Here is a 10,838-nt window from a genome sequence, read left to right on the forward strand (position 1 = left end):
GTGCTGCAGGTGCTAATTTTATCCTCTTTAAAAGGCTTAAGTCTCATTAATGCTGGAGCAGAGTGTATCAGACAGTCGTGATTGTCTTAGCAGGTGTTCTGTCCTCACCTTATGTGTTTCCTTAAGTCTTTCCCATAATGAATATCAAATATGTTGCTGAATGAAGAAAAAGAGTTCAGTTTGATTAAATACAGTAAATATATTATATCAGATGATATCTCTAATCTTTGAAGTAAAATTGTCTTGAGTGGAAGAAGATACTCTGCAGGAGAATGTTCATCACATCCACAATCTTTGCCCAGAGATTGTATTTTTTTCTATTCTCTACTTTTGCAGCCAGCATAAATTCATCAACCCTCCAGGTTTAAAAGTCATGAAGGTCAAGTGTCCAAATAACACGGGGACTCACTCTTATGTAACAGTGAAAGTCTGCAGAGGATTTAAAGGCTGCAAGGGGGAGAGCTGATCCTTAAGTCAAAGAGGCTTTACACCAAACCACAACAAACCTGGGACACTTGATGCTTCAGTTACACTATGGAGCCACAATAAGGAAGGGACAGAAGATATCAACAACTTTAAACAAAACATATCTGTACAATTCCCAGAAACTCAAGAAAACAAGAGGTCAAAATCAGTGACCACATAAAACCAACAAATAAATATTTTTCTATAAACTATTTCCTAATAAATGTCAATAATACATGCCCTTTTAACACTTTAAAAGCAGATTCTGTTCCTCGATTTATTACGTTAAACACCAAAAATAGAATATCTGAAATTATCATAAATGACTATGCATAGACTTCTAACAGAAGCATAGCAGAGGGGAGGATATGAGTAACAGCCGCTGTACTGTTTACTCTAATTTATCAAGTAAAACTGGAATAAATTGTTTAAAATGCAGATTACAACAGGCTCTTGATAAATTCTGCACTAATTGTTTGGGAGTGTCAGTCTACAATTATAAAAGGGCCATCTGCAAACTTTTTACAAATTTGCATGCATTCAGAATGCAAAAGTATGCAGCAATAATTGAGTTAAACCATGTGTGCATGCGCCCCATTAATTAATTAATGGTACCATTTTTTTTTTCATACCACTCTATGTAATGCTGGTAATTTAAACTCATTGCATTTTTCTCTTCATTGCTGAATAAATGATACGGTAATGATACCATCACAACAAAGGGTTGGATTAAGGCCATTTTTTCCCCAATACATCATCTGATGTTTTTACCTGTCCACCCAGAATCTTGGTTCTCACCTGCCATTAAGGAACTACTTGGTAGGAGGATATAAATAGTTGAATGTTCACATTATCCAAAGATCTTAAACTATAAATGAAAAGTTAACCTATCCTCCGACTTTACAAGTTTGACTGCATTCTGATGGTGGCCAGCAGGGGGTGACTCAGCAGGATGTCTGCTGAGTAAATCGTGGATCTCTTTATCGTGAAATAGGCAATAAATCAGACGAAACAATGTGTATACACCCTTTTGTCCATATATGGTTACTCTTGTTCCCAAAAAAAGAAGAATTCACAAAAGAAAAGCTCACAAAACAATAAGTGATGTCATGGTGACTATGTCCACTTATCCAAACAAAGTCCTTCCCGTAGCTGTGCAGAAATTCTACTCAACTTGTAGAAGTAGAGATTGCACAAACAAAAGCAACAGCCATCCCTGGCCTCCCATGAATCTATAGTTATGTGTGCCACAATGCACGGCTAAGCGTGAAGTGCCACTTCTGGGAATCAAACCCCAGGACATTATAGTGGTGTGCAACAGTGTTACCGCTGTGGTAAACCTTCAGCTACACATCTCTGGCTCACATCTTTGAGTTACAGAGACACAAGTGGTTTTACTGTTTCTAACATACTTGTTAATATTAGAGTTCTCATGCCAGATAGAACTCCAAACTCACTTGACCTTTTTCATTTCCTTTTAAGCTGAAACTTGGAATATATGTTGATTTTTTGTCTTTTCTTCTTTCAGTGCCAACAATATGCAGAAGCAAGTTGAGGTCAGGATGGACGAGAGCCACCTGGAGCCCAGAGTGGAAAACACAGAGAGCATATGTAGCTCACTGTGCAGCAAAATCATGAACAACATGGTTCTTACCCTCACAATCCTTGGTAAGTTCTTGATCCTGATGCTACCATCTTCAATTTCCTTACCACCCTAGCTTACACGGTTTAGGGACTTTAGCAGTATCATGGAAAGGTTTGCTGTTAGTCCTTCACAGCCAAGTGCATCCACAAATACAGGATATCGAGCTCACTAGCATGATTTTGGCATCAAGGTGATATATGGAGTCACTGTTGATGCTTTTTACCTATCATTGAAATGTATGACCTGTTTTGCAACATCAGAAAGAATGGATGTTTCATGAAGTTCTGTGTCTCTGGTATCATGTTTCTTTTTAGTAAACTTAATGAACTGAAATGAGGAGCTTCTATTATCTTTAATTTGTCAGGACCAGAAGTAAACTTGGCAGGAGAAAAGTCTCCGCTGTAGCTCTTCTCTTTTTTACTTTTTTTTCTCTCATACAGAAACTCCTGGATTAGTTTATTTTTCATGTTGTATTTTTTCTAGTTCCTTCAAGGTGAAAGATAAGTGATCCTAAGAAGAAGGTTTTATCTATCATACATTTACACAGTTATCACAATTATAATTGAACTATGAATGACAGGTTGCGATGGTAATGAAGACTAACGAGTCAAAGACATCAGTTCACTTTGCACAGAAGTTGATGCGCTCTCATTCAGACTCTGTCAGTGCTCACAGTAATCGTCTCGTTGCTTTGTGATGGTTATGTGTTTGATTTGTGTTTTTCAGGTGTGTTTTTGGGTTCCATTTCTGGAATGCTGCTGCGGCACATATCCCCTCTCCCTCCCGATGTTGTTATTATCATCGCCTTCCCTGGGGAGATCCTAATGAGGATGCTGAAGATGCTTATTCTGCCTCTTGTTGTTTCCAGTCTGGTCACAGGTGGGTGGGGCACAGTACCTGCTGCAAATGTTCTGCTTAATTTGCAGGCTGAATGTCCTGAAATGAGGACGAGTGGTGCACCTTGTTGCTTTCAGGGAGTTAAGTTGCAACAGGAGAGGCAGGAGAGTGGGTGGATTTTTTGCCAGGCAAACTAAAAAAAATGCTTTATAAAGTGTTTATTTTGTGCATAGATGAGATCTGTGTGGAGGCACACACAGCCTTGTGAATCTAGCACAGGTACCCAGATGTTCTTTTTTTTTTCTACACTTAAAACAATTTTGGGGGAAAACAAAACTTCATACTAGTTCAAATTTTTTTGCCATGACTACAGAATCCACTGACAACACAGATACATCTTCTATGAGTGAGGTTTGTCAGCAATATTTTACTGAAATAAATCAAAGAGCATAGAACTTTTTCTCTATGGGAACATATCAGAGCTGGGATATGTTGTTAAATGATGTAATTCTGCTTTAAATCACTTAAAAGACATTTCACAACGTTGTTCACCAAACTTCGGTGTAATATATGACATAGCCTTGGACATAGTCCCTAATGAACATTAAACACTGTCAATAAACAAATAAATTAGCTTGCTTGATGAAACAGTGGATGCTTCAGACAGTTTTGGCTGTGAGATCTCAACTTTATGCTTAAATATCAGAGATAAAACTAAATCATTAGCCTTTGTTGTCTATAGGGTAATGTGCAAAAACATTTACAATAGTTCCTCAGTACAACTTCGAGAGTTTCACAATTTCTACCAAGTCTTCAGGACCATTGGACTGAGTCATCTCACTATGGGAGCAATTTATATGAAATGTTTGGTGGAAGAGTTGTTGAAATATACAAGCACAATATGTATATAGAGAAAAAAACAGCTACAGTTAGAACACCAGCATCTCCTATGTGTTAAAGGTAAAAACAGTCTGAGACTACAATGGTTGCTTTTTTGTTGAAGGAAGCCGATCAGCCTAATCACGACATTTCAATTAATTATTTCATCATGAAATTGGAGGTCAGATCGTGTAAATACAAATGCAAAGATTCAAAATCTATTGACTTAAACAAATCCATCGCATCATACTCTGTCACAGGCTGAACACTTGGACACTTCATAAATATTAATAGATACGTTTTAGCCTTTTTATACAGACATTTGCACTTACCTTTATTCACTGTTGAATCTGTTTTTCTTAAAGGACTTGCCGGTTTGGATGCCAAATCTAGCGGCCGTCTGGGCACCCGGGCCATGGTGTACTACATGTCAACGACAGTGATCGCAGCCATCCTCGGGGTGATCCTAGTGCTGCTCATCCATCCCGGGAACCCAAAGCTGAGGGCAAACATGGGACAGGGGAGGAAGAATGATGAGGTGTCAAGCATGGATGCTTTCTTTGATCTCATCCGAAATCTTTTCCCAGAAAACTTGGTGCAGGCTTGCTTTCAACAGGTACAGTAGGAGTCTCACAGAATCTTTTCACCCCCATGTGCATTCTGATTCATACGTGAGGAGCTCCAACTGTTTCTTCTTCCCTTTGATTTGTATCCAGATCCAGACTGTAACCACCAAAGTACCTGTGCCCACTAACAGAACCAAAGCACCTCCACAGTTCACACTGAAGAGGTCGCTTCAGTTTAAGGGAGGGATGAACGTCCTGGGTAGGTGAAAAGTTAGAAAACACTCCCACTGCACAAGTGAAGAGAGAAAGTTGTTGAAGAGATAAAGGAAGTTATTTTTCACTCTAAATTACATAACAAGAAAAAAAAGACAATACGCCACCAGAGCTGCACAACTAGATGTAAGAACAGAGAGCTAATACAGACTAGATACTGACTAAATGGTTACAGATGTAAGGTTAATGATGTTACGACAGACATGAAGATAAGATAAATGACCTGGGTGTTTTTATACTGCAATAATCAAGAAACTTCAAACCTATTCTTTTTCTAATACACTCTATTAAGCAAAAGTTCATTTCATTCCATATGTTTTCTATAAAACAGGTTTATTGCGAACAAACCAAACATTGCTGCATTTTGTGTCTCACAGGTTTAATTGGATTCTTCGTTGCTTTCGGTGTTATCATGGGGAAAATGGGAGAAAAGGCCAAGATGATGTTGGAGTTTTTCAATGTCCTGAATGAGATTGTTATGAGGCTCGTTGGCGCAATTATGTGGTAAGTACCATCCACCAGACTGCTTCAGTCAGTGACACTGCCATATCAATGAGGATCCATGCAATGAAACAAATGAAGAATATTAGTATAACCTAAAGAAAACATATTTGATCTGTCTTCAGGTACTCTCCTTTTGGTATTGCATGCCTCATCTGTGGAAAGATCATCTCCATCGCTGACTTGGAGGTGGTGGCCAGGCAGCTGGGAATGTACATGGTCACTGTGATAGTGGGTCTCATCATCCACGGAGGAATCTTCCTACCGCTGATATATTTTATAATAGTGAAAGAAAACCCCTTCAAGTTCTTCATGGGCATATTCCAAGCTTGGGTCACAGCTCTCGGGACAGCATCCAGGTACGAGAGATTTCCTCTTTTTTCCATTATTATAATCTTACACTCAGACAGGTACTGACCCTGGTGAGAACAGCAGACTGATTCTAATTCATGCTCCCTCTCCAGTTTTTTCGTGAATAGCATGCATCACATTTTCATCCAAAAGTAACCTTGATTTTCAAATGTTAAAGCATGAAGTAGTCCAGCCACTTCCCATTTTGCCTCCATGTGGGATATCTCTCCTGTACTCCATGTTTTGTTAATGGCATGAAATAATTCTCTCCCCTCCTGAGGTGGGCTTAGTTCTCTCAAGTTCACTGCTCCTCTGCCAACCAGAAACACTTCTTAATTACCAGACAAAGCATACAAAACAACTGCTGAGTCACAACTGCTGTTCCCTCTGAGATTCACCCTGAAAGTGAATTCAAGCTCATTTAACTTTGGTGGAGTGAAACTCATGGCAGCCTACTGTAGTTGACTGTATCAGAAATCTTGAGTGGATTTATTCTACTGTGAATACATTAATAGCTTAATTAGGTTTAAAAATGATTACATCATCAAGTTTGACCTGGTGAAATGTATTTGTCTGAGACAGAATTATAAATTGACGCAGTGTTTTATTTTCTCTAGACTCTCAGTTTAATATTAGATGTAACCTTTAAGACTGAACCTCCCTGTGTGCTTATTATGACATCAGAATAAACATTTAGCCTGTCTCTTTTGCTGCAGCGCCGGTACCCTGCCTGTCACATTCAGGTGCCTTGAGGAGAACCTGGGCATTGACAAGAGGGTGACACGCTTCGTCCTCCCAGTGGGCGCCACCATCAACATGGACGGCACAGCGCTCTATGAGGCTGTGGCTGCCATTTTCATTGCTCAGATGAACGGGATTGCACTCGACTGGGGCCAGATTATTACCGTCAGGTGAGAATGTGGACATAGAAAGATATCATCATATATTTGAGAGATAACATTTTGGGAATGAACAAGGCTCATTCTGCTCACAGGTGGTTTAAATCTGCCCGAGCAAAAGAATAACTGTCCTTATTTCAAATTACATTATCCCACATAAAAGCTGATTAAATCTGTACGCAGTAAAAAATATTGTGTATACTGGAAAGCTTATTATAGTTTGGGGGTTATTGCACCCTTTTGAATGTGGCTAAATGTTTTAGTATCACTTTCCAACTAAAGCACCATGGACCCATAATTCCTACTTGATCACTTTAAATCTTTGATTCATCCTCACACCCTTTTTATTAAAACTCTTCTGACAATCTGTTGAGTGTCAATGTAGCCTGTGTTGTCTCCTCCTGCTGACTGCTGACGGTTGAACCTGTCTCCTCTGTAGTATGACAGCCACTCTGGCCAGTGTTGGAGCAGCCAGTATCCCCAGTGCTGGACTGGTGACCATGCTTCTGATCCTCACAGCAGTGGGTCTGCCCACTCAGGACATCAGCCTGCTGGTGGCTGTGGACTGGCTGCTGTAAGTTCAACATCAACACAGAAAACTGATGATCAAAAGCAGTCACAAAGAAATCAACACCAAAAAAATCTCTGTTTCCTACCTTCATGTTTGTTAAATTTACTGATGCAAGATCATTTGTTCAGTACTAAATGCCTTGGTCATGTTTTAAAAAGATCAAATTCCAAAGCAAAATTAAAACCTGTTAGGATTGCTTGAAGTCAAATATGAGGAAAATATTAAATCAAATATGTAAAATTCAGTCAGAGTGCAAATTTGGTAAAGTTAAAACTTGTAAGTGCCAGAAATTTACAAGAAATTTAAGGGAAAGAAATGAAAGAAGGAACGAGTATTACTCTTCAACCAAAGGATCTATCTCAGATTTAATAAGGCCATATATAACCTGGTTTACATACCCAGCTATGGTGATAGAGGGGATACATAAAAGCTATGGACAGTGCCCCAGTTTGGCGACCCCAGTCAAAGAATTTGGCTCCGCCCCTGATGTAAGCCCATAGAAACACAATTCATACCATGCAGAGTCAGGTGGTCTCTTTTTCTGTTTGTCTATACAAATTGATCATGATCTTGTTATAATACAGATTTTCTGGGGGTGTAAACAGATGTGGCCATCCAGCTTTAATAACTTTTCTGCAGCTCTAGATTTTTATTCTCTACAAGCCCACCTACTCACTCACTCACTCACTCACTCACTCACTCACTCACTTCACTCAGTCACTCACTTCACTCACTCACTCACTCACTCACTCACTCACTCACTCACTCACTCACTCACTCACTCACTCACTCACTCACTCACTCACTCACTCACTCACTCACTCACTCACTGACATCTCTCCTGATTCAGAATCATAACTACTGCACATTATCCATTAGCAAAAATACGATTCTGGTAAAGTTCTGGTAATTTCTCCGCTGGCAGCTATTCTGGTATTACTCATGTGGGAATAAGCTGCCCCACCTACAACCTCACCTGATCACAGGGATTGTGTTGAACCTCCGGCCAAATGATTCATACGATGAATAGAAACTCTTTTATACAAATGAATTAACCTTGAAAAACCATTGGTCTGCTGTGTGCAGCTGCTGAATACAGAAAATGATCTTCTTTGGTCTTCTTTATATTGTGCTTTTATAGGGAAATTAATGGAGGCTGACAAGTACAATCATGCTGCTACTGCCCAAACTATTTCCACTGGGAGTAAATGAATGCAAATTTAGAAATACATGCAAAAGTCCAACACAAATGCAACAACAGAGAGGTAATGAAAATAGTTTTTTCTAAAAAGCAAGATGCAAAAAGCCAACGTCAACAAAAACAATGCAGAGTCAAAAATAATCCAAACCAAAAACAACTGCAAAAGAAGAATGATGCAAAATCGCTGCCTCTTGGTGATACGGTCAAGGGGACAGCATCATTTGCAGCAGGCCTCACCTCGTTTCTTTCTTTGCACTTAGTTTTTCCACTTTTGTGTGTGCTTTATAATTTGCATTGTTACTGATTTTTTTTTTGCCTTTTTCACCTTGTTGAAATTGATTGGGATGTTGCAGAGCAATTGGCCACTGTAGCAGTTCAATGGGTTTTAACCACATAAAAGACACTCACCTTTGCTTTAACTTGTAATCAATTACTGACATTGATTTTTCTGTTGTCCTTCTTGCAGGGATCGTTTCCGTACCTCAGTAAACGTGGTCGGGGACTCGTACGGAGCAGGCATCGTGTACCACCTCTCCAAACATGAGCTGGATTCCTATGACTCCCAGCAAACCCGGATGGAGGACTTTGAGATGTCAAAGTCACAATCATTTTATGAAAATAACACCAACCAGAATGTATATGCTCACCACAACTCAATCTTAATAGACGACTGCAAGGTACATTTCACGTTAACAGACATAGAGACTTGTATGTAGAGAATCCTCCCCAGCTCTGTGCTTGTGTTGGTCCTTCTCTTCCTGTCTGTGTTTGTGTTTCTCTTCTATGTGACCTCGTATGATGGTGAATCTGTGTATATGTGAATAGCATATGTGTTATATTTTCATAGCAGAAAACTTTTTCTAGAAAAGAAGGGGTGAAAAAGCAAAATAAATATTTCTATATTTATTTATTCACCTGTTTATCATCTGAAAAAGCAGTTTTTGTGATACCAGGTCAAGCAAAGCCTCTTTTTTTAACCTTTTTTATTTCATACTTTCAATTTTGATCCTCAAAAGCTCTGTTTCACTCTCAGGAAATCCAAACAAGTTTTTATGTTATTTTATTTTTAAGGCATCAACTAAACGTGTTGTCTTGTACACAATTCTACTTGACTTGTTGTTGTGGTATGTTTTGACTTTACAAAGAGGATGTTTTTGTTTTTTGTCCACCAAATTGGACATGTATTTGTGGCAGCCCAGATCAAATTACAGCTTTAATCAATTTTTTCTAACTAGTGGTACACATAAAGACTGCTGTTTCACCACGTTCATCCAAAGTTACACATACATTCACGCAATGTATGTAACTGTATTTTAACTAGCTTTCTAACAAACCAGAGCAAATTTTTACTCATTTATTTCATTGTCTGTATGATGCAACATTTTGTCTGACGCAAAAGTTGCATTATGATTGTTTGATATTGAAATTCAGTTGGGCAGAGAAGCCATAAAATACATGGCCAAATCCTTTTTATGTATGTTATCCTGTAACTGACAAACACACATGTAAACAGCATCAGTGTTTTTTATTGTAATATTATGTTCTATGTTGAGTGGAATTCACCTGCTCTGGCCCAATCTCAAAGGCCTGATTGTAGTGAAGCGATGGCTTCTCTTCCCAACCATTCCTGTTGTTTTAAAGATGGTGCCTTGGCCCAAAAAGTTAGATGTTCCTCATAACTGCTTTCAGGTCACCATGGGCAAAAATGGGAAGACTGCAGAGTTCTCTCTTGTTGAGGAAGGACCGTGGAAATGCGAGTAAAGCAGGTCCTGATGCTGCTGCGCCTTACCCTGAGTTCCAACAGCTTTGAATCTCTGCCGACACAAGTAGAAAACAACACCATAAGAAAGAGAGGAAGAATGTGAGTTAGTAAATTCAACAATACAGCAAGGACAGTCTCTCTAAGCTACCACCTGAGTAGCTAGCGGACCAAATTACAACTGACTCAACAACTTGTATAAAATCTAAACAGAGACTGTAACAAAGAAATACATCTGAAGCCCTCAGTAAAGAAGAATCACTTATTCGGTTGACAAGACTCCTTATGCGGTGCTGCTGCAAGCTTCCTGATTTGTCAACAAAAGAATTCTTCTACCATGTGCAACTTTTTTTTTTCTTTTGTATAAAAGCATCTTGTTTGTAGCTTGAAGGGCAGAGATGATCTGTGGATGATGGCCTTGCAAGGTAATCACTTTGTTAGTTTAATTAAAAAAAACAAAATTAAAAATGATCTCAAAGTTGACGGTAAAACCAATTTTTACAGATTAGAACATCAGCGTTTGACAGACTTTCTGTCTCAATGTTTGTCATTATTAATGTTTTGTGTATATGTAACTTCTGACAACTCTGTCTTCTTATGAAATGTCCATGAACACTGGACCGAATGTTCAAAATAATGCAAACACTGACTGGAGGAAACAGTGCATCCTGCGGCATCATGATGTGAGTGTAGGAGGGTTAAACACTAAGTTACCTTTGACTTTTTGACTTAAAGGATTACACCTTGATGGCGCACACATCGTCAAGCCTAAGATAAGCTTAGGACTTAGACCATAAGGGGAGGGCGTGTGGCCTCTAAATGTGGCAACAAACAGTACAGGATGTGTTGCAGAGAACAGAACACGTGAAAGGTGCCCTTGCTGTTATTCAT

General features: G+C 39.0%; 1 protein-coding gene across 1 annotated transcript; it reads left to right on the plus strand.

Moving 5' to 3' along the window:
- Positions 1–2,000: 2,000 nt before the first annotated feature.
- slc1a2a (solute carrier family 1 member 2a) lies at positions 2,001–10,357 on the plus strand. The gene is made up of 10 exons (XM_034680583.1): positions 2,001–2,133; positions 2,837–2,989; positions 4,192–4,442; positions 4,543–4,651; positions 5,043–5,169; positions 5,292–5,525; positions 6,234–6,428; positions 6,856–6,990; positions 8,655–8,865; positions 9,878–10,357. Exons 1-10 carry the CDS (start codon positions 2,004–2,006, stop codon positions 9,947–9,949), a joined length of 1,617 nt encoding a protein of 538 aa, XP_034536474.1. The 5' UTR covers positions 2,001–2,003; the 3' UTR covers positions 9,950–10,357.
- The last annotated feature ends 481 nt before the right edge of the window (positions 10,358–10,838 follow it).

Source organism: Notolabrus celidotus, chromosome 3 (genome assembly GCF_009762535.1).
Source record: "Notolabrus celidotus isolate fNotCel1 chromosome 3, fNotCel1.pri, whole genome shotgun sequence".
In the NCBI taxonomy this organism is placed as follows: domain Eukaryota; kingdom Metazoa; phylum Chordata; class Actinopteri; order Labriformes; family Labridae; genus Notolabrus; species Notolabrus celidotus.